This window comes from Nilaparvata lugens, chromosome 9, assembly GCF_014356525.2.
Source record: "Nilaparvata lugens isolate BPH chromosome 9, ASM1435652v1, whole genome shotgun sequence".
In the NCBI taxonomy this organism is placed as follows: domain Eukaryota; kingdom Metazoa; phylum Arthropoda; class Insecta; order Hemiptera; family Delphacidae; genus Nilaparvata; species Nilaparvata lugens.
The window spans coordinates 14,917,813-14,943,989 of record NC_052512.1 but is presented as its reverse complement, the minus strand read 5'-3'; the positions used below and the strand labels follow the sequence as shown (position 1 = coordinate 14,943,989).

Sequence of the window (26,177 nt, the reverse complement as noted above, 5' to 3'; positions counted from 1 at the left end):
TTTTACAATCAGAAAAATCTATTATGAACATACAGTATAAACATTGTGCTGATCTGAATCGATCTATGGTAATAATAGGAATTGAGAGAATAGAAAATGTCATGGCATTCCAAGTAGTGATGTCTGTGTATTGGAACTGCTGAGTTGATAATGCATACTGAAAAAAAGTCATGAATAGCTCAGACCAGCCTGGCGACTTTGATGCTTTTGAAACCGGAATCTTGTTTTATTTTTATTAAAGAATGATACGGAATGAAAACCATGTATCATAGTACAAAGCTTTGTATCATGAGTAAGATTGACAATCATGGCTTGTCGATTTTAGTTGCTGACCTAAATCCTCATTCCTCAGTCGTAGAACTATGGACCAAGCGCGAGCATTTGCCATTTATGTCATATACCGTCGACACAAACTTATGAAATTTATGAAAAGCTTGATAGCTTGAATAGTGATCTGATATTTGTTACACGTTTTTATTCTAAGACATAATATGTCTTGTAGACTAATTTTTAATGTTTCTTCAATCGGCAGGAAAACTTTGGTTTTTCAAAGTTATCTTACTCCCTTATTTTGGGGTATTTCCAGAAATCAAGATAAATAACCTACCAAATTTCCTAGACGAATACAGTGTAAGTTGTATTATAATAGCTAGAGTACTTACGTACTGTATAGTACAGTACCTGTTCGTTTTTACCGTATAATTATATGATAATAGAAAGCTTTATTAAAAACAGCCATAACTTCCTTGTTTTCGGATATTTTCGAAAACGGGACTTACGCTTTAAAGAATTTGGGGTCGCTGAATCCAAATCCGAAATCAGAAATCTTCTATCTATATTTTTAAGGAAGTTAGACTTTGAGAAAAAAGTGATGAGTCATGCTTTGTGGAAACGGCGGCGTAGTTGTTAGATCTTGCCTCTGCTTGCCTCGAGGGGAAAAGACGTGACAAAACGAGGTTCCTGGATAGGAGTCACCATGTGAAAGACACGATTTGACTCAATGTACTTCGACAAAAAAACGAGAACACTGTTCAGTGTTCAAGTTGCACGTCTCCTATCGTGTGAAAGAAGCCTTAGGAGAGCGATTGGTCTGTAACAGCTAGCATCATTTGGATCTTTACCAGGCTTCAATATGGCAACAATTTTTGTTTTCTTAAAAACAGTTGGTAATCTCCCAGTTTCCAGAATATTTGAAAAGAAATCTGCAAGCCACTTCCTTACATCAATTTCACACCCTCTCAGAAACTCTGGTAACATGTCATCTAGTCCAGCTGCTTTCCCTGTTTTGGTCTTAGATGAAGCTATATTGATTTCATCAACTGTGAAATGTGCTGATAATGCAGAATAGGGCTGGGTTTGCTTTACTATCTCTTTCAAATTTCACTGAACCGCTCTTGTATGGTCTTTATGTGCTGGTACTGTAATCTAAGGTTTTATTATTAAAACACTTATTCATTTGTATTGTTTTTCTAGACATACTGTAGTTATTACATAACAAGTTACAACGAACATTTATATTATTCATTAGCGTTGTTCTGCCGCGCACTCTGTCAATGCCTTTATGTATCATGAGCATGACACTCATATATTACATCTCCCCTCTTGAGAATAAAAAATACAAAGAAACACTTTAGTTTATTTTCAATAGTAAACATAATCAACATTTCAAAAGAGCCAATTAAAGTACAATAATACCATGGATAGCTATTTATAAGCCCTATCAACTGGCATGAGTCTCATTTCTGGGAAAATTTCAGGAGCTCCGTAATATTCTTGAGAAAAATGGTGGATAATTACTAAAAATCCATGTTTTCCACGGTTTTCTCGAAAACGGCTCTAACGATTAACTTCAAATTCATACCATGGATAGATATTCATGAGCACTATCAACTGGCATGAGTCTCATTTCTGGGAAAATTTCATGAGCTCCGTAATATTCTTGAGAAAAATGACTAAAAAAGTCATTATTCTTGAGGATAATGACTAAAAAACCATGTTTTTCACGGTTTCTCGAAAACGGCTCTAACAATTTTCTTCAAATTTATACCATGGATAGCTATTCATAAGCCCTATCAAATGACATGAGTTTTTTCTGGGAAAATATTGCAGGAGCTCCGTAATATTCTTGAGAAAAATGGCGGATAATAATTACTAAAAAACCATGTTTTTCACGATTTTCTCAAAAATAACTTGACCGATTTTTTTCAAATTCATACCCTGTATAGTTATTTATCAGCTCTATCAACTGGCATGAGTCTCCTTTCTGGGAAACCAATGGGGGTCCACCCCATCCTTGGGAAATGGACTTAGTAACCTCTTTCTCGTGCATGAGGTAGGTAGGTAGCACAGTTCATAAAAAGAACACATAGTCGAGATATTTCATCTGTAGAACAGCTGTTTTGACGACTTTAAAAAAAATGATGACTAAAAAAATCATCGAATTTCACAATTCACACAAAGAAAAAGTACTCTAAAAACAATTATAAATACACATATACAGAAGTCTGATCGTAGTTTCAAATATGAGCAAGGAAAGTTGTGTGAGTGTACCATACCAGATTTTATTTATTTGAGATCTGAATAATTTCATCATCCTCTAAATGTGTGTTGAATGTATCGTGTAATTTTGAAGTCTGTAGCAAAACAAATAAATTCAATATGAAGAGATAAGTATTTTAGCTTGTAAGATTCTATGTTTAAGTGTCAAATGGTTTTGTTCAGAAAATTTTTGTTGTAAATTGCCCAAGTATTATGAGAATTATAATTTTACTTTGCTCTGATCTGGATTTCTTATTCATAAGCTTTAGATCCATTGATGATATATCAAGATATAAGCTTATTAGGAACCGATGACTTTCCTTGAGTGATAGGTGAATGCTGTCCAACCTATTAAGATGAAATGGTAGCACGTCAAATGTTACCCCTGTGGTGAGACCAAATTACAAAATAAATATGTCCCAAATGGTACACCATGAAATCCCTAGTTATAGAAATTATGTGTAGGCTGATGTCTTGATAGGTTATGAATGGTATGCTGCTGAATGGGAGGTCAGTTCTGGAGTGGTCAAGTTTTAATGAATAGATATCAGTGCATATTACAAAATGGCAAACATTAAAAATTATCCGAATCTCATAGCGTTTTTCACACTATCTACAGCTGGTACCAATCAACTACACTAACTTCAACTCCAAACTACCGTTTTAATACTAGTACACAATTTATCACAGGGTGACGTGTTTATTATACACCTGGTAACTTCAGATGCTCAATCATATTATCACAATATGATCTTGAGTCATGCTGATCATCTTTCCGTTTTTCGGTAGCCGCGCTGTTGACAATTTCGAAAACAGGTCTGTAAAATGGATTAATAAATTATTATTATTATTCCCGCTATTAAAATTTCTCTTCAGAAACCATCCCCAATATTCATACAACATATTCCCAAAGGTTCATGCCGTTATGTCAAGTAGTTTTCAAGTCTGTAGGAACAAACAAATATACAAACAGACATTCATTTTCATGTACAGTTTATAGATTCACATTCGGCTTAAGCAAAAGTCCCTAAATGGAGGTAGAATGATAAGGTTGACAACTTTCAGTTCTGTTGTTTTAAAATTTTTTCTCAAATCATTTTCAAAATTGAAATTTGGGCTTCCAGGTGCACAAGATTGATATTGTTAGAATCTATGTTCAAAATTAGTCAAGTAGTTTTCAAGTCTGTAGGAACAAACAAATATACGAACAGACATTCATTTTCATGTACAGTTTATAGATTCACATTCGGCTTAAGCAAAAGTCTCTCTAAATGGAGGTAGAATGATAAGGTTGACAACTTTCAGTTCTGTTGTTTTAAAATTTTTTCTCAAATCATTTTCAAAATTTTTATGTAGTAATATTTCTACTATTGTGTTTGTCCACTTCTGGTTCTTTCAGTCGTTAATTATTATATAATTATATAATGAAGTAAGGAGCTGGCTTATACACGTACGGGATAGGAAAATTATGTTTGACGCATCATCACGTCTAAGCTACTGGACTGAAACTAACTTGCAATTTTGCATGTAGATTCTCAATTAACCAAGGATGGTTATAGGCCTATTTCAATTCTTCAAAATTTCATTACGTCAAGTTTTCAGTATGTCAAGTTTTAAAATAGATCCTTGCGGAGCACGGGTTTCTGCTAGTAAATAATAATACTAAATTCAAAACATTAGTTTTAGGGCTTGTGCAATAAGGTTTTATAATCAGTTACCATCTATATAATAAGAGAGAGTAGGGTTGTGTTTGTTCGTGTGTTCGTTTGTTCGCATCAAAACATGTCAACTTGTGGATTGCATACCGGAAAAACGGGAATGATTTAGATCTCCAAATTTTGAACATAGATTCTAACAATATCAATCTTGTGCACCTGGAAGCCCAAATTTCAATTTTCCTTCTAGATTTCTCAGAATTAATGTTCAAATTCATCTATGCTACCGTAGGCTACATGAAGTTTCATAGCCCAAAGTGTATCTATTTATGAGCAGGTTATAAGACTTCCATTTACGAACGTCTACGTAGCGCAGCGGTAAAAGGCCTGCTTACGGAGCGATGGTTCCTCGGTTCCGAATCCACGAGGTTTCCCATTTTTTTGTTCTTAATTTTTTCCCTCGAAACGTATTATTATCTATTATTTTTTGAAGGAATTTGTTTTCATTACTATTGAACTTGGATTTTATCAAATAATTATTTTTAATGTAAAATTTTGCCACCAGTACAAATGAATTGAACATAGTCTTCTTGCTGTAGGCCTATAATTGAATTTCATAAGAAAAACATGAATAGATCACAATAAAATAAGAAATAATTTATATTCTTCAGTTATAATGTACTATCAGACACGAATTCCCAGTGAAACAAGTATTTTAGGTATTTTGTTTGGAATTGGGAAAACAAAAGGCTGCCTGATTTAAATTGAGGAGGATCCTAATCGAACTAAAATTTATTGATGTATTGGGAAAATCAATATGATTCTGTGAGGTTTCCAAGTATTATGTATTCTTCAGTTTTCTATACTATAATGAAGGAAAGAACTGGCTTATACACGTAAGGAATAGGGAATTATGTTTTCCTACAGTTATGTTGAAAAGTGGCCATTGCTGCACTGATTACAGAACGCAAAGAATCACTTTTCCGCTCTAGTGCGGGAAAAATTTTTCTGCACTCCAGATTTGCAACATGGCAACGCAAAATAGTTGGTAGGTTATATGGAGCAACAGTGCAGCAAAATCAAAATGAAGTTGGTAACAGTGACTGGGCTGCTATAGTGAGCAGAGGTGCACACGAAGCACAACGAGCACCTTATTAAGTAGATATTATAACCAAGGACAACATTTTCATTCTATTTGACAATAAATTAAGGTTTTTATCAATAATAAAATTACACAGAAAAACATTTGATGCATTTCAGGCAATTTTACCCATAATTACCCACTTTTCATATTCAATTGTAACTGTAGGAAAAACTTAATGTGAAATACGTGCGCAAAGTTCCTCTGCTGCACTCAACAAACCATTCAACCCTCGCCTACGGCTCGGGCGTAAACGTTTCTTTCGGTGCAGCAAACTGTCACTTTGCGCACTAGTTGCACAAATAACTATTGACGCATCATCACTTCTGAAATATACTCAACTGATTAATTTGAAATTTTGCATATAGACTCTTCATTAACCGAGGATGGTTATAGGTCTATTTTCAAATTTCGATTTTTTATTATGTCAAGTTTTCATTTTGCAGTTCTAAAATAGACCCTTGCGAAGCACGGGTTACCTACTAGTTACATATAAGTGGCTTACAAGTAGGTGAATATAAACTTAAAATTAAGGATTTTCTAATAAGAAACTGTTTTTATACCAATGATGAATATTTTGCCTTCAATATGGAGAATTTTTAAGATGTTGATGTAATGATTTCTTGTTGTTTTTATGTTGTATGATTATATAGACTGTCACGTGGTATTTTAGTACCATCAAATATTTTGAAATGAACCAGTGAATTTAAATAGAATTATAAAATGGAAAAGAAGTTAGACCTAGTCGAAGGATCAATCAACTTAAATCGAATATTATTAGCGATAAAGAGTAATAGTATTATCAGAAATGATAAGAAAACATGTATAATTGTGATTCCACAACTATGAGAATCCATTGGCAAAATCAAAAAATTATAAAGCGGCTTACTTATTATTGGCGGATTATAAAAAATAAAAGTTTGCATGTACGTTGAGGTTAGAATTATTTGTTTACATTTTTGAAAAGAATCAGTCGATCTTGAATAAATCGATAATTATTTGAATCAATACTGAGCGAATCAGCTGATCGTTCGATCAACCAGTATAATAGGTTGAATTATAAAAATTTACTCACAAAAGATGTATTATATATACTAAGGAAGGTTGATGTATAGAAATACGGACAACTATTATTGCTGTATAAATATTTATTATAATCTAAAAAGCACGAAAATCCAGAGTATACAAAACTCATATAAAACACCAAATGTATATTAACAATTAAAACCGTGTGTTGCGATTTATTTATGAAATTAATTTAAGATAAACGCTACATGTGTTTATATAAAAACTTTTTATTTAAATTTTTTCTATTATAAAGTTGAAGAAGCCCTGATTCTGAGGCGACCAATTGTATTGAATCTACTAAATTGAAGGCCAATCAGAAAGAAGCTTACAAAATTGTTCTAGGAAGAGAAAAATTTTTCTGAAAACCTCTTTCTTCTGGCTTAAGATCTTGACCTGAGAGGATGCACATGGAGTTTAGGGTTCTTCCTTCATTCAAATTTTAAAAATTACCAAGCCAAACCTTTTTTTTTTAATTGTGAAATATTTGTATTAAATGTTAAATTATCTGTGAACTCAGTGTTGTTGAAGAGTTTGTAATTTACAATTAAATTCCCATAAATATATCTTTAATTCAGAGAGAAATCTATAAGAAATCTGGACCACGCATTAGCCCAGCAGAGATGAAAGGAGCCTGCCTAATTAATTATTGGAAATAATTAATTCAATCCACGAGACCGTCGAGAACTTCATTAATGTTAGTGATAAATCAAACGAGCTCGTTTCAAGGCCTTTCTAAATATAGTGGGGAAATTAATTAAAAGCGCTATTAAAATTAACTTAAATCCAATAAAAAGTCACAACGTGTTGAGTACTATCACATAGTTTGTAAGAACATTTTATAAATTTATTTGATATATGTAGGAAGCTTACTTCCATGCACGGCCCGAACTCATATAAATCCCTGAGATCTCATGTTTGAATATTAATTGGTTAATTATTATTTTGGCTAATTGAACAAAGTTTATCATATCAAATCTATAGACCAAACAGGTTTTTATTTGTAGAATTTTGAATTGACTGGAAGTCTAAGCATCAGTATTAAATATAATGTGTTTATGAATTCAAAACTTACTATTGTAAATACTAGCAAATCCTGTGATAATTGTTCAGATTTTAGAAAAGAATTTACTTAAAGAAAATTATAGATATAAGAAAATTTTATATATATTGAAAAATTATAGATATCGAATATTTTATATACACTGTTTTATGGGAATATATTTTGTGTTTTATGTCAGCATACAAATCATAGAAATTTATCTTATCCCAATTCATCTCGTGATATACAGTTTGAGCTGTTTTAGTACCAATAAGTGTTCAGCAGCACATAAAATTATTGAATCAAGTAATATTGATCTTAGGCTATTAAGAGCACTCAGTATTTATCATCCTTTGATGATAATCACTTTAATCTGTCAGAACAAGTATATAGAAAATTATATTAATAAGGTTCCAGTTATAACATATAAGGATCCAGAGAACTTTAAGAACTAGCGTTGTAAGTTCTAAGGAATTTTGGAAGGATAAATTGGTGAATACCTGTATTCATGACAAGCGTTTTAAGAATCAACTGGAAAAAACTATAGTTGGTCCTTATCATTCTCTAGTGGTACATGGTTACTGATAATCAGTCATCAAATATTCTTTTAATTTCCTCACTGGTATTCTTCAAGAACTTCATAGAAGCAGCGGTAAGAATTATTAATCACCGGTCATTGAACCTTATGGTGATTAATTGTATTTGGAAAATTCATGTATCTACCACTGAGCTAGAGCTGAGGTTTGAACCCAGTAATTTTGCGAGCCGGACGGCCTTAATTTTTTGTGAATTTATTCGCAAAAGAGGGAATTTAGCAACTGCTCTTATAAATATCAAGAACATCGTATCATCTGTAAGGGATTTGCAATTTACCACCTTACAAGGCCTATGTAATGATTTATGTAATTCTCTCATGACGTGGCCTATACAAATTGTCTAGCGTCCAGAGATTTATTCTAGATGGATAAGGCAAGCGAAGCGAGCCTGCTTGCCAGTAATGGAAGACATGACTGTTTAGCGACTCAGCATCATTTAGTTGAATCATGAAATCATTAAAGACATAGGCATTTCCTTATTCTTATGGTTGAATTCATGGGATTGTTGATAACTAGAGAGAGAACATGTTTTCCTGTTACCTGTGTGGTGCATTTGTAAAATGTTAAAGGATGATCATCAGCGAGATACCAAGATCCGGTTTTATTTACACTAACAGGATTGACTCGTGATATTTTTGTTGTGATACTGAAATGAGGCAATGCGTCTGCATAAGGTATATTGTCCATTAAATCACATCTGAAAAAAGATAGTTGGTAAAAATTATTAATCTTTCATAATGATTCAAACCTAAATTTAGAGATAAATAAATGAATGAACAATGAAATGGATTGAAGACTGATGCAATGCTTACTTGCTGTATCTGGATGTACTCCTAGATTAGATACGAAACCTCAGAGTATCTTATAGTGATCATTTACAAATAAGCAGTCGAAACATGATTCATTCTCTTGGTTTCAGTAAAGAAATATTTTACCTACTTATTTCGTGTCAGAATCCAGCATGCTAACTCAACTTAACTACTCCACTCTACACTCACTCTGTCCCACTCACTCACTCTGTCCATCATACTAACTGTACAACCACAAGTAGGTTTCCTCTCTCCATGTTAAAAGTATAATATTATATCTCTCGGACTATAGCCCTAAAGAAGAGATTGAGACATCTTTCACGACTGTTACCCGAAAATGATCACTGAGTGACTTTTTGTACATTTGCGCCCAATTTGTTTGTTGCGAACAATTTGATTTTTGATCCAATGGATGACCGCTTAAATTGATGAATGAATAATTGAAAAATTGAGAATTTCATTCAAAATTACCTTACATCTCCATGAACAAATTTAGTTTTTGACGGATCTTCAGGTGGAAGTAGTGTAATCTCAACATTATATCCCAATTGTACGTCAAGTGGTTGCTTAATTTCCATATATCTTGCACATACTCCATTAACATGTCTGAAAAGTAATATAAAATTCAAATGCAAATTTACTAATTGCAGGTAAAGACAAACAATGGAATAAACATCACAATTGTTTTTCAATATTCGACACTTTAGTAAGGTTCACGTTATAATGACAGTGGAGGAAGATAGGAGAAAAACGTTGGCGATCATCTGTCTTGTCAATGCCTTCTATAGACGGTAGTTGAAGAAGGTTTATTGATGTAATATCAACAGCTCATTCTTGTTCAAAATAATCAATTATTACATTACTGTATTATCAAGCAAGAAATTTTATTTTTCAATTATTTCATAATGTATTTGCCAAAAATAAAATACAAAAAAGCTTTACAAAAAATTAAGATGAAATATTTTGTTAATTGATAATTAATTCTACATTGTTGAAAGTCGATCTGGCAACAGAGCATAGCGAGAAAGAGATAGCGCTATCCGCTTTGTTGAATGATAGACAAGGATAGCAATACCATTGACAATCAAACACTGCCATTATAACGTGGACCTCACTATAGCCTTGCTTCGCTCACCCATCTGGACCCCTGGCTGGATCATTGAAAAAAAAAGATCAGCAGGCTCGCTTCGCTCACCCGCATTTTTCATTCCTCCTAGTTTCTCTGAGCTAAAAAATCGAAAGAGACTTGCAGGCTCGATTCAATCACCACTTTTATTCTAATTATGTTGCGCAGAGTTACAAAAATCTCAATTCTTATCAGAATTGGAAAATAATAATGTTCAATTATTCCTTGATTAGAGACTTGGATGAGATATTATGAGAATTATTGTATTCCAGTCTAATATTTCTACAAAATTTGAAACAGGAATGATGTTGGGGACTCACAGTCATCAATATCTACCCTTTTCAGTATGAATTCACTAGAGAAATGTAGAAAAATGATTTGAAAATTCGATGAAGAACTTGAGAAAAGAAATCCCCTAATTAAGCACTGCCATTACTTGACCTGTGTCCCGAAACCTGAAAAAATGTGCCTGTGTACCAAATTTTAACAGTTTGTGTCTATAAAATAATGACAAAGCTAAAAAAACTCCAATATTGAAGTCCTCTCAACATAAGATATTTAGATCATACTAGTCTGCGACTACATAGAGAAACATGCAGCAATTCAGAACTTCCCCTGGAAAAATAATTCAGCAACTATTATTATGTACTAGCTGGCCCGGCGAACTTCGTACCGCCAAATAGTTAATGCATCTCATGGCAAACTTTAGCTTGATACACACCTGAGGAGGTGCGATGCGGCATTTTGCATTTAGGTGCTTCTTGCTTATTGTTTTGGATGGAAGAACTCACACACACTGAATCGGGCATGGCGTGGAACGGTGTGATAAGGCAATCTCCATAAGATCAACCTTTGTATCACCAAGCCGCGCCTCCTCACGTGTGCTTAGCCTTTTAGCACTATATTTAATGAAAATTATCCAACAATCAGTATTACAATTTATATCTCAATATGGACTTCCTATGTGCTTAGTTGGTTGTTCAGCAGTTTGTATTTTCAGATATAGTTGAATGCAGCTTGCTGGGAAATTGAATGGTATATGTCTCCTTGCTGCGGATTTTCCCGTGCTTATTCTAAATTTACAGCATTCCGAGTTCTACGACCCAGGTTTGGACGTCGTTTGCACCGCGGTATTATTAAAATGTTGTGGATCAGTAGAAAGAAAATTGAATAACAGATCTACCAACGGCTGTTGTATGACGCAATGATTATAACAGCTGATTTTTATTTCTATGTGAGGCCAGCTCTCATATCTTCTCCCATAAGGATTACATGTCAACTTCAAAGGACCGTAGAAGATAGTCATGGAGTCTGATCATAAATTTGATAGGGTATAAACCTGCTCCTGAACATAACAAACACAACTTAATAAAAATCTTCAAATTCGGTGCACACAAAAAAAAGTTATTGAATGTCAAAATTTGATGCTCGATTTTTATCTATATATAGTATAGCACCTGAAACCGTAAATATCGAAAAGTGAAACAAAAAAAAACCACAGCCTCGATTTTAATCTTTATTAGCTCAAATTGTTCGTTAGGATGTGTAGAAAAAACGCTATAAGTTTTCAGGGCGGGGAAAATTGAATTTAACCCTTTAAGGGTTAAAAAAGGGGTAAAAATGGGTAAAATAAAAAAAAGTTATAAAATTTCGAAAAAAATGCGAAAATAATTAATTAAAGGCCCAAATTTTTTTGAAATATTAAAAATTAGTTAAATACCAATGTGAGATACAAAATGAGCCCAACGTAAGGGTTAAAAAGGGCACATTTATGGGCAACATTTGGTAACTTTCGTTATATTTCAATAAAAATTTTTACTGCGTGTGTTTAAAAGGGCAGCGATTTAAAAAATGAATTGAAATGTTTGAATTTTATATATTCCATCATCCAAAACCCAAAGGGCAGCCCTTAAGGGCAAAATGTGTATGTAGCGTTAAATTATTATAAAAATTTATTTGAATGTTGTTTTAATGTTAAGCAACTTAAAGAATTAGAACAAAAATTTTATAAATTTAATTTTCCCTGCAATTTTATGGGTCAAAGGGCTACCCTTAAGGGCAAAAGTGCTAAATTGCATTCGATTTTCATGATTTTTTTTTTTTTTTTAAAGGGTACCGATATAAAAAATAATTTGAAACAATAATTAATGAAACCAAAGTACACTTTATTAATAAATAAAATATTTTTACAATTTTTTTAAATTGTTTAAAAAGTTACATTATTTAAAATATTCAAACAGTATTATCGTCTCCCATAGTAGTTGCTAATTGTTGTTCTAGAATGTCAGCGTTGTTGTTGAGGATTGGTTGTGGATTGTTTGTACAACCAATTCTCTGCATTTAAGCAAGCTGGTGAACAGTGTACACCTCCCTTTCTACACCCGCATCTGGATCCACATCCTGTCTCACAATTAAAATACTTGTGCCGAAGATAAAATACTTGTTTTTTTATAACGAAAGAGAAGTAAAAACAAAATGTTTATGTTGAAAATTTATTTATAAAAAAATTACTTGTCGTTAGTATTTTTGTTTTTCAATACAAGACTTCTCAGCTTAAAATTTATGGACAAAATTGGAGCAATTAAAATTTAATTTAGGGCTAAAAATGGCCATGTTATAAGATACGCGGGTCCTACACGGGGAAAAAAGTTTCGGAAAACTCGTGGAAATGGCGGCAAACATATGTGTAATTTTATTGTATACTGAATACATTTCCCACTCTTATTTTCTCTGGAAAACTGTAACATTCGTTGAAAAAATGCACGTTTCGAATTACATAAAATTGTCTGGATCAAAAAGTGTACTTAGCAAGTACATCAAAATTTGTGTGAGTATGTGAAATTATATGTTTAAGCACCAGCTATTTGGATTTTCAGTTCGGAAATTTCCCTCGCTTTCCACAGGCCATTTTCTTCCGGCCAAAAAAAAAATTTTTTTTTTTGGTCATAACTTTCCTTTGAAGAATGTTAGAGACCTCTAACTGGTCTCAAATTGAAGCAAATTCAAATATTTAAAAAAAGGTCCTTACAATTTTTTGTGTAGAAATTGCCATTTCTGAGAAAATTGGGGGTAAAGAGTGAAAAATGAGAGTTGTCAGTGACAGTGCCATCTTTGATGAACTGTAACTATTTTCCCAATAGCCGCAAAAAAAAGCTGATTTTTTTCCAGTTTCAATTAGTTTTCTTTTAAGCCATTAAACTTCATTTTCTGACGTGTACTTTTCGATTTATTAAGGGGAAACCGTGGATTTGAGGGGTGAAAATTCAAATTTTCAAACCGCTGTAACTCCAAGGGAAAGCATTTTCAGGAAAAGTCGTAAGGAAGATTTTTCTTCAAATAATATGTAAAATACGATTCCGTTATTTTTTTTTTATTTTCCGGTTATGGCTTACGGGGGGGGGGTTACCGCCCCACGGGGGGGAGAGTCCCCACCCTTAAAATATATAGCGAATACTTAAAACATACTAACAAAACATTTTAACTACAAAAAGTTTTAAATAAACCTGAGAAAATTTTATGCAAGGTCTAAAGCTTCAGGTGCTATACTAATAGATCAGTATTTACATTTATAATTATCTCAATATGGACTTCCTATGTGCTTAGTTAGTTGTTCAGCAGTTTGTATTTTTGACCGAACGTAGTGAGGTCTATGTTTCAACTCGATTTACTTTTGTCTGTATGTATGTAACGCGATTATTCTTAATTTACAGCATTTCGAGTACTACGACCCAAGTTTGATCGTCGTTCGTACCGCATCGTATTAATAGAATTAGAATTTTGTGAATCAATAGGAAGAAAATAGAACAGATCTACCGACGGTTGTTGTATGACGCAATGATTATAACATCTGATTTTTATTTCTGTGTGTGGCCAGCTCACAAATCTTCTCATGTAAACTTTGAAGGACCGTAGGAAAGAGTCCTAGAATCTTATTATAAATTTGATAGGCCTTGAATCTGGTCCTGAACATAACGAACACAACTGAAAAAAATCATCAAATTCGGTGCAGTTATTGAATATCAAAATTTGAGGCTCAATTTGTATTCATATAGATTTGAGGAACTATTTATTCATTCATGCCAATTTGTAACTGCGTATGGGAATTTACAGCAATCTGTGACTGCTATTGCGGAAACAGACTCACCTAGAAAAACATTATTATTGCTTTTTGAGAAGTTTTTGTAGCAAATTAAATTCTTGATTCAGAAAGAGATTCGCTAGTTTGTAACTGCACAAGCTATCGTGCATTAAAATAATTTTAATTTGATTAAAAGTTGAAAAATTTCAAAATAAGATTAAATAGTGAAATGGGTAAGTAATTGAGGAAGTGAGTAGATGTTCAAATTCTAATGAATAAATTGAATTCAGAAGTACCTACAGTAATTGAAAAATTATATGAGATATTGTGAAAACTGTTTTTATACAATCTTGGATTGTAATGTAATGAACATTGATGAGAGGATAATAAGTGAGTATTGGTGAAGAACAAATTAAGAACATACTTTTTACTATGGTGAGGTCCTCGTTTATTGGCAATGGAGAAAACAATCTCTGCCTTGTCACTGCCTTCTAAAGAGTGAAGCTATTGATATCAGATGTAACCATTAACTGTTGTTCATTCTTGTTAAAATAATCACAATTACTTTATTCGACAAAATAAATTATTTTTCAAAGATTTAATAATGAATTTTCATGATTCTTTCATGTTTTTACATTATAAGAAAAGATCTGTCAACGTTCGGAAAAATTGAGTGAATACAGTACTAGAGTCGTTAATTCGAACGACAATTATAACATGTATCGGCAATACTTCGCACTTGTCAATAGCTATAGCCTAGTGGAAATTTTAGTGTCAGTGAAAGGGATACGTCGGCATGTTTCCAAGTTTCCCCTTTAGGGGAAATTCTCCCTAAAATCCCTATAGTGATAGCTTTGACTCAAGTCATACATGTATTTCAAGGGTCCAATTAACTAAAAACTAAACTTAACAATTAACTAAAGGGTCAATTAAAATCTGGAAGAATTCAAAATGGGCCTATAGCCATCCTCGGTTAATTCACAGTATATCTGCAAAATTTCGAGTTAATCAGGTCAGTAGTTCTGCGTCATTCGTGTTTTTCCCATCTCATACGTGTAGAAGCCAATTCCTTCCTTCATTATTATATTATAGATGAGTTCTTCAACTTAGTTCCAACCCAATAAAGTGACAAAACTCAAATCTTGTTCAGAAACAATCCTAAACTTACTACCAACCTATTTTTCTACTCAACCTGTATTATTTTACTCCATCCAATCTATATATATATATATATATATATATAAATGAATGTGTGTTTGTTTGTTCGCTATAGACTCGAAAACTACTTGACAGAACGGCATGACATTTCGACAATATGTTGTGTGAATATTGGGGATGGTTTCCGACCAGAAATTTCAATAAAGGGGCTGATAATAATCATTTATTAATTTATTTTACAGACCTATGTTTTCGAAATTTTCGGCCGAGCGGCTACTGAAGAACGGTGATCATCATGATTCAAGATCATATATTGTGATGATATGATTTTGCATCTGAAGTTATTAGCTGTTTAATAAACACGTCACCCTGTGATAAATTGTGTACTGGTACGGTATTAAAACGGTTGTTTGGAGTTGAAGTTAGTGTAGTTGATTGGTACCAGCTGTAGATAATCGTTCCTTAGAAGACCTATACAAATTATATTATCACTCGCCCCTATCATTGAGGAACTGGAAAATGTTGGAAAAACATCATTCACATCATGAAAGAGAGTTCTTCAAATTGCATTCATTAATTACTGAAGAATGACAGACTAATTACATTTTTTTCCGAGTTTAGCTTAGCTTATATTCATCCTAAAATGGGAGATGGAAAGAATATGGAATTTTGTGTGATTCATTGTACATTGCATATTTCCTGGACCATCTATTGACAATCAACAACTACTATGAAAATATTAAATTTATCTTTGAAACACTGATACAACCTATTTTTTATTTTTTCTCAATTCAACACTGAGTCACATTGCATATTTCCTGGACCATCTATTGACAATCAACAACTATGAAAATATTAAATTTATCTTTGAAACACTGATACAACCTATTTTTTATTTTTTCTCAATTCAACACTGAATCACATTGCATATTTCCTGGACCATCTATTGACAATCAACAAATATGAAAATATTAAATTTATCTTTGAAACACTGATACAACCTATTTTTTATTTTTTCTCAATTCAACACTTTACTGAGATATATTACTACCAATTGATTGAGAAGAATATGTTTTCGGTAGACCTTATGGAAATACAGCAATAGATTGGCTTGTCCACCCATCTGTGTAATGCCTTGTCAGCTGATTTATCTATATATATAAAAGCGAAATGACACTCACCACTACCTCCGTTTACGGAGGTAGTGCACTCACTCACTGACTGACTGACTGACTGACTCACTCAATCACTCACTCACTCGCAGAACTAAAAATCTACCGGACCAAAAACGTTCAAATTTGGTAGGTTTGGCCCTTTAGAGGCGCACTAAGAAATCTTTTGGCGATATTTCAACTCTAAGGGTGGTTTTTAAGGGTTTAAAGTTCGTCTCTTAGGATGTATATTCTTCTTATTCCAATATCTTAAAACTATAATTGAAATGTCCATACCATATGTTAATATAGAGCTATAATCTAGAGAGAGTACGTCTTCGAAACAGTTGTTCTGGTAACTAAATTAAAAATCTTGCCAGGTTGACAAAAAAAAAATTAAATTGAGTTGATTCTGTTAGGTTGGGACAAAGTTGAAGATTGAAATCATGATTATGCATTTATCCAGGACCTCATGAATACCAATTTATCCAGTACCTCCTAAATACCTATTTAGGAGGTCCTGATTTATCGCGGAAAAATAGATTGGGTACTGCTACTTCAATCAGAGCTATTCCTGGGAATATTATTATATATTACTAGCCGTCAGGCTCGCTTCGCTCGCCATATCCGTTTAGCCAGACGTTTAGTCTGGACCCCGACTGGATCGTCCTAACATAATGATAAAAATATGACATAACATTTCAAATTTGGTAGGTGTGTTCAGTTGGCCCTTTAGAGGCGCAATAAGAACGGATTTGGAAAAATTTCCAAAGATACGCCCAAAATCTGCTTTTTTAGCGTTTTCTCAGCTTTATCGAGAACAAATAAACAGAAAATGTTCAAATTTACTACAGAAGCTCAGCTGGGGTGCAATAATGTTGTGTTAGAAGGAATTTGAAATAACGCCAAAGATACGCCCAAAATAAACGTTTTCTCAGCTTTTCTGCGTTTCCTCACCTTTTTCAATAATTGATGGAAATATATTAAAAAAATTCAGTACACAGGTTTAGCTGGGGTGGAAGAATTTTGTTCGCCAAAGATACGCCGATATAGTAACAGGTGTTTTTCGAGATCAAATTGACATAATACGTTCAAATTCGGTACTGAGTTTCCGCTTAGGTCTACATGCAGGCGAGCGAAGCGAGCCCGCTGATCTCATTCTTGGACAATCCAGTCGGGGGTCCAGAATTCGGTACAGAGGTTTCGCTGAGGTCTACATGCAGGCGAGCGAAGCGAGCCCGCTGATCTGATTCTTGAACGATCCAGTCGGAGGTCCAGGGGGTGGAGCCCCCTGGCTACACGGATATGGCGAGCGAAGCGAGCCTGACGGCTAATGATGAATAATTCTATAGTCTGATTCTTACTCTGATATTAGCTTATGAAGGAGGCTCCTTTTTCCTTTTATATTATCCTTGAAATGCAAAATTTCCAAAAACCTTGTATATACGTCGACCCGCAATTTAAAAAGGAACATACCTGTCAAATTTCATAAAAATCTATTACCGCGTTTCGCCGTAAATGCGCAACATATAAACATATAAACATATAAACATTTAAACATTAAGAGAAATGCCAAACAGTCGACTTGAATCTTAGACCTCATTCCGTTCGGTCAATTAATAAAACTGGTTCTAATGAAATAATCAGTGGTTACCAACCACCCAAAATATAAATGACGTAATTCTAACACAAAATTTAGTAAATTTATCTACTAAACCCTCACAAACTTAAATTGTTAACCTCTTGAAGAAAAATCGTTGGTGATTATTCTATTGTTTTAAACCCTGCTGAACTCTCTCTGGGAATTCGCAAATATTTTAAGGACGCTGTGGTAATGATTAATGACTTCTCAATATATTTCAATCAGTGGAAAATAGTGATATAGCTGTTAATGATCTATTAATAATTTCTATAACTGAGATTATTTAATATACTATAGTGAGGTCCACGTTATAATGGCAGTGTTAGATTAGCAATGGTATTGCTATCCTTGTCTATCATTCAACAGAGTTGATAGCGCTATCTCTTTCTATCTTTGCTCTGTTACCACGTCATCCATTAAAAATGTAGAATTGATAATTAGTTAACAAAATATTTCATGTCAATCATTGCAGTTCATTATGAAATTATTGAAAATATAATTTCTTGCTTAATAAAATATAACATATTATTTTAAACGAGAATGAACAGTTAATATTGCATTGATAAACCTGTATCAGCTACCGTCTATAGAAGGCATTAACAGGACAGAGGATCGGTAACGTTGTGCTGCTATCTTTCTCCACTGTCATTATAACGTGGACCTCACTATAGTGGTTCATTACATCTCTACATAGCCCAGAGATAAGACAATACTTACAGCTGTAAAATGAAGATGACCACAGCAGAAAAGCCAAACAATAAACTGACAATTTTATGCATCTTGTCACCCGAATGTCAAACTGTAACTGATGGATTTATCTAGAAGCATCAACGATGATCATCTCTTTTTTGTCAGAAAGCGACAGAATAATTAATTTAAAATATTCTATCAATGTCTTCAGCAAAACACAGACTGATTCGATCTACAGCGCGTTTGTAAGGTGAATGATAAAACGCTATGGAAGAAAATTATCATATAGAAAACTTTGAACTGGTGAAGACTTTGCCTCTGATCCAGTACACTCAATAGATATTATTTTTTTGAACTTTCATTTTGTGAATCATTTACGAGAAATAGAATTTATTTGTGGAAAATTGTTGTATTTCTTTCAAGTTTCATAAATCATATAAAAAATGGAATCTATTGGAAATGAATTGTTATTTTTCTTTGCTTTTGTGAATCTTACCTGATGAGGAATTGAATCTATTTATTTAAAATTAATAAAAAAGTGTTCAAAAATTGTCAACGACCTGTGTCAACTATCAAACACTATCAGCTGTGAACCTGGTTTGCATCCAAGTGGGGAAAAGCTAGCAAAGGCTCAGAACTTTTCTAGTCCACAAGAACCCAAGCCAGCTATCACACTGTCAAACTAAAAAGCTCAAAGAAATCAAGAATTTTTTTAAAAATAAGTTAACTTTGTATTTCGGAAGAAAATATTGATGAAAGAAATCAAGAATGATGAAATTCATAAAACAATTTACCACTGATTTTTCAAAAAAAATGTAATAAAAGTAATCTAAGAAGAAAAGTAAAGTGTCTAAGAAGTAAGCAACACTAGATTTCAAAAAACAATTAATGAAAGAGATTCATGAAGAAAGCTAACACTTCATTTCCAGAAAATAATCAATTCTTGAAATTGAGTAGTTCGGAGCCTACCTTAGACATCACTGAACTTCAAGACATCACGGCATGTCTGGAGACATGACATCAAGACATCTGGAACTTACCTTGAAAGACTCCAAGACATCACTGCCGTATCCCGCTATACCTACACGCACAAGCCTTTGGTTGATTTGGACATCATCTTTATCAGTGAAAAATCTTAGAAATTGAAGGTTAACGTGTACTGAGTGAAAGCCAGTAGTTGAATACTAGAAAATTTGAGCTTCAGGAATATATTGTATTGAATATTGAATACGGTAACATAATAGGCTAATCACTCTAGAAAATGTAGTAAACATTGCCGTGCTACCAATTTTTCCTTAATCGGTTGGAATAGCATTTAACACCTATTAACCTAAGGATAGTTGTCGGCTCCAATGAAATAGATTCTTGATAAATTGTGAATGGATCTATCGCCTATGAATGAGAAATCCAGTTTTCAGAGCAAATTAACTTATAATCTTCAGATGAATTTATACAAATACACAAAGAACTATATCTTATAAGCCTAATTTTTTAGAGTAACTACGAACTAAAATACTTATCTAGTTTACAGTTGAAAAACAGTGGCTATTGGCTTGAAAACACAAATAGCAAATTACGAACAAAATAGAACACTAAAATTTGTTTAAAACTCAATTTAAAACATTAATAAACGAAAATGATTCAGAGCAACATTTTACAACAACACACGTAGCCAGCCATTTTTCTAGAGAGGGCAGAACAGGAAAAACCTAAGTTACAAGTCACAGAGCCAACGCCTTGTTCGGTGTCGATTTTTACAGACACGTCACCAAAAAATTATAACTTACAAGTTTAGAATTCACATTCTACATCTGTTCTCAATAAAACTTTATTTTGAAACTGTTATTTTAAACTTTCATATATATATTCTCTATTTAAATAAACTATTTATTCTGTTTCTCAGCCTCGGTGACACCATGGAACAATGCAACAATCATTTACGATAAAAAATTCTCCGTCGAAAAGTTTATCCGTCTATTGATGACTCTGATATTTACTATAAAGTTTCATAGATCTCGAATTGAAGATTCTATTCCAATGTGAGGAGAAAAATGTAATATTACAAATACCCCCCTCTTGACATAAAAAAATTTTACTGTTTGAAAATTTAAAGAAAAAAAATTACATTGACCCTAATGAAAATTGTTGAAAATTAAATTCGAGAACAGTAACAATTTTTTCTAGAAAAACATTACATGTCATCCTATAATATTGAAAATTATTATAAAAATTCATCAATAGTGTTTGTTATATGTTTCCAAACAATATTTCAAAATATAGAATATCAATATTACTTTTGATTTAGCTTTATAATTTAAAGGAAAATATCTCAACAGAAAGTTTAATATGTAAAGAATAGTTTTTTTGAAATTGCACATAAATTTAATAGATAGAAAAATTTAATTTTTATTGCATAAAAAAAATTTAGTATGTTGAATGAAAAATTTATTATTTTTTTTATTTATTTTTTTTTTTTAAATGAATTGATGAATTGTTACATTTAATTTTCACATAAAATTTCAATAAATCAAAAAATGTTCATTTCTTTCACTATTGACGCGGTTGATTTTATTGATGCACATTTTGGAAAACAGTCCGTTAAGGCACTCAGTATGATTTTCAGTTAAGTGTGACTCCAATGTGATGACGTTAGTGTTGGGCTGATCTGGATGCACGTAGTGTTGGGCTGATACTTGTAGTCGACTGATGCATATCAAACTCGATACAGGTGACATCTCAGTTAGCATTGCCTCATGCTTGTAGTAGATGGCTGCATTCCAAACTCGATACAGGTGACATCTCAGTTAGCATTGCTTCATGTTTGTAGTAGACGGCTGCATTCCAAATTCAATACAGAGTCACATAAATTTTGTATCATATTTGTAATTATACAATGTACATTTCAGGCTTGAAATGACAATGTAATTCGTTTTTTGGAAAAGAGATAGACGCTGCATACAGGATTAATTTAGGTGAGGATTAATTTAGGTAAGGTTTGGTTTTTTGATATTTTCAGCTTTCAAGGTTTAGATTTCTGCATACAGGAATAATTTAGGAGAGGATTTTTGAATCAATTCTTTCATGATACTGTGACTGTTATTCTGAATTCAAAGTTGTGAATGTGAACATGGATGGCAATTACCTCCAGGTAATGTAGTAGTGTTGAAGTTTGAGATACAGAGTCAGCAATAAGCATTGGCATTGCTATTGGCGTATGCTTTGGTGTCGGCTTTGGCATCGGCGTTGATATTGGCATTGGCGCAGATTTTGGCATTGGCGCAGATTTTGGCATTGGCGTAGCTATTGGCATTGGCGTAGCTATTGGCATTGGCGCAGATTTTGGCATCAGCACAGGCATCGGCGTTGATTTTGGTGTTGGCATCAGCATTTGCGCAGGCATTGGCGTAGCTATTGGCATTGGCATCAGCATTGGCGCAGATTTTGGCATTGGCGCAGGCATTGGCGTAGCTATTGGCATTGGCGCAGGCATTGACATCAGCACAGGCATCGGCGTGGATTTTGGCATTTTGGCGTAGTTATTAGTGTTGATATTGGCGTAGTTATTAGTGTAGGCATCAGCGTAGATTTTGGCGTAGTTATTGGTGTAGGCCGCAGCGTAGATGAGTCACACTAGTTCAAAAATCACCCAAATGTTCTTAACACTCTTCATGGCGTTCACTTGTTGCTGATTTCGAGATTCACATGATAACTATTTCAATGTTAATGTCTGTGCTGTACCTGTTATCTTAAAATGCTTATAAACTAAAAGAAAAACTTGATTAGGCTATCAATACAATCTAATACACATGAAAATTATTTTCAAATATTATGAAATTGAAATTTGTTAACATCTTATTATACAGTCAGCAATACATAAATTGTGAAATATGGACATATCAATGATAAATTTTTAAAAAATTCATTTTCATCTATTCACTGTTCAATTATCAAAATTTAATCCATTCTTCAAAATAGAAATAGAATTTCATAACACCCTGTATCATTATCAAATTTGTAAAAAACATCAGATCATCACAACAAAAATTAATTTCAATATATATTTCAGTAATTTCAGACAATTGGTCTTCTATTCACAATCATTTCATAATATATCTGCATTTCATTATCATTTAATATAACATTTCATTTATAGCAAGTTCATTTCACATTTATGATTTATCATTCAGGGTTTCAAAATTATTTAGTTTTAATTTTGTTCAAAAATTGTATAAAAAGCAAATTATTTAATATTGTCAATCATCGTTTGTTGGATACTATAGTTTATTTCGACTCTTCAATGTTCTAAACACAAACTACATTTCATGACAAAACTTTACTATCAATCATTAAACAAGAAGCCATTCAAAACATCAATAATATTTTGCTTCAAAGGCAAACAATATTCATAAGTAATCTGCATCTATGGCAATCAACATTATTAATCATTATTTTTGCATCTATGGCAATCAACATAAGTAATCAACACAAAAAATATTATCTCATTACTGCCTCTCTAAGTCATAACCTCTGTTATTCCTTCTTTAGGCAATAATGGGTTTCCATCTCAAAAAACAATCACATACCAGCAAAATTCTAATCAACAAACCCCACTAAAAATTCTACATACACTCCAGCATCCATTTCAAACGATAATCAATCATATCAAAATTTATAGAACAAACAGTTTTAAAATTAAAAAAAATATATATTACAAAACACTTTAGAAAAATTTTAGCCTTTAACTCATTTCAATTGATAATATAACACAACGTTTTTATTCAATGAAAACATTATTATTCAAGCTAACTTTCATTAATACATCACATATATATGGCTACAGAATTCATTAATACTTTCAAATTTTGAAGTTTATTTATTATAATAACATAATTTATAATTTAAAGACTGTATAATAAGTACAAACATTTCAAGATTATAATACAAAGATGATCAGGATGAATAATGGGTAAATAAGTTCCCTAAAAAATACAAAAAGAGAAATAGAAAACTGAGTGAATAAATTCCCTAAAACAATACAAAGAAGAGAAAGATTAATTATGGGTAATAAGTTCCCTAAAACAACACAAATTTCAAAATTAGTGATACATGATGAAAAAATATACCACAAGCAAACAATTATTTACACTACAATGGATAGATTTTAGAAAAGTTAAGTTTTATCAACAATTTAAAGATTAGGAAAATAAGCTACTATTTTAACTTCCAAAATTATTTCAGAAAAAAAAATACAAATTTAAATGACTATGGACAAGATTGGTTAAGATATGCATCATAGAAGAAATTTACTGAACATTACACAAAGACAGGAAAGAATTGAAATTTGAAAAGATTAAGGGCCAAGAAAATAGGTTACAGGAAAGAAAAAAGATACAATTATGGACTCTAACCATACACTGTGTAGCGATTATGCTATTCTGAAAGCAACTTGAAACAACCTTTGAATACTAACATATCAATGGAGACTTTGTGTTTTGTTTTCTTCAAGAACATGATTTTATTCATGGGTTCATTTGTTTCAACAAAGCCGTTTTGCCTACAAAAGTTAGTCATGTTCACTTGAGAATGCATAGCATACATCTTTTCAATTCTCAGTTGAAAGTTGAACTCATCAACTTGACTCAAAGCAACATTCATTTTGTTTACATTGTTCCTAACCTCTACAGAAACCTGTCTCATGTAATTATTCACTTTGTTAATAGTTTTCCTAACCTTCAATGTAGCAATATCACTTTCATGATAGTTGACTTTCAGTGAAGACAACTCCCTACCTACTTCTTTACTCAATTCTACTATCTCATTAAGGTTGACTTTTTCAACAACAGTAACTAGGCCTACATTGTCAGAAACTTGAATGAGTTGATCCTGTATCTTAACACTACTATTATCATGCTTCAATTTGTTTTCATCTTCATGATTATCTTTCAATGTTTCATGTGCATTTTTCAATAGAAGGTTTATACTAACCTGCTCTAGTCTAATGCTAGTACATTCTTGCTTCATATCATCAAACCTAGCATTTTGATTTTTAAACATTTGGTCTAACTTAGCATTTTGCTTATCAAATTTAGCATTTTGCTCATCAAATCTAGCATTTAACTCATCAAACCTAGCATTTTGCTCATCAAACTTTTGTGTTAAGAATGCTATAAGATTCAGATCATTTTTAATGTTTGCCATTTTGTAATATGCACTGATTCATTAAAACTTGATCTCTCTTGAACCGATTCCCCACTCAGCAGTATACCATTCATAACCTATCAAGATATCTATCCTACTAATAATTTTTTATAACCAGGGATTTCATGGTGTACCATTTGGGACATATTTATTTTGTAATTCGGTCCCACCACAGGGGTAACATTTGCCGTGCTACCAATTTTTCCTTAATCGGTTGGAATAGCATTTAACACCTATTAACCTAAAGATAGTTGTCGGCTCCAATGAAATAGATTCTTGATAAATTGTGAATGGATCTATCGCCTATGAATGAGAAATCCAGTTTTCAGAGCAAATTAACTTATAATCTTCAGATGAATTCATACAAATACACAAAGAACTATATCTTATAAGCCTAATTTTTTAGAGTAACTACGAACTAAAATACTTATCTAGTTTACAGTTGAAAAACAGTGGCTATTGGCTTGAAAACACAAATAGCAAATTACGAACAAAATAGAACACTAAAATTTGTTTAAAACTCAATTTAAAACATTAATAAACGAAAATGATTCAGAGCAACATTTTACAACAACACACGTAGCCAGCCATTTTTCTAGAGAGGGCAGAACAGGAAAAACCTAAGTTACAAGTCACAGAGCCAACGCCTTGTTCGGTGTCGATTTTTACAGACACGTCACCAAAAAATTATAACTTACAAGTTTAGAATTCACATTCTACATCTGTTCTCAATAAAACTTTATTTTGAAACTGTTATTTTAAACTTTCATATATATATTCTCTATTTAAATAAACTATTTATTCTGTTTCTCAGCCTCGGTGACACCATGGAACAATGCAACAATCATTTACGATAAAAAATTCTCCGTCGAAAAGTTTATCCGTCTATTGATGACTCTGATATTTACTATAAAGTTTCATAGATCTTGAATTGAAGATTCGATTCCAATGTGAGAAGAAAATGTAATATTACAACATAATATTTTTTTCTACAGAGAAAAATTAAGGTATGGTGCCCTTATAAGTATAAGAAAATCAAGAATTTATTTATTTATTTTTCAATAATTATCCAGTATTACTCAACTTATAGAAAATTAACACAGGCTTAAGCCTAAATAAATCGTGATAAAAAATGAAATATAGGCCTGAATAAAAATATAGCAGATCGTATGGTACCTGAAAAAATTACGTCATCTTTGACTGAGGAATGATGATGCCCACAAAGTGCCTAGGCTTGTGCGTGTGGGTAATCGAGAAGATGTTCAAGAAGACATAAAAATATCAACAT

At 32.5% G+C, this 26,177-nt stretch overlaps 1 protein-coding gene across 1 annotated transcript in view; it reads right to left on the bottom strand.

Annotated features, from left to right (window-relative positions):
- LOC120353052 overlaps nt 1-18,910 on the bottom strand; it is a 29,793-nt gene extending 10,883 nt beyond the window's left edge. The window contains exons 1-3 of the mRNA XM_039435534.1: nt 18,719-18,910; nt 9,318-9,452; nt 8,578-8,734 (exon numbers count right to left, since the gene is read on the bottom strand). Of these exons, the coding sequence (XP_039291468.1) occupies nt 8,578-8,734; nt 9,318-9,452; nt 18,719-18,780 (354 nt within the window). The 5' untranslated portion in view covers nt 18,781-18,910. The remainder of the gene's footprint in view (nt 1-8,577; nt 8,735-9,317; nt 9,453-18,718) is intronic.
- Nucleotides 18,911-26,177: the final 7,267 nt, after the last annotated feature.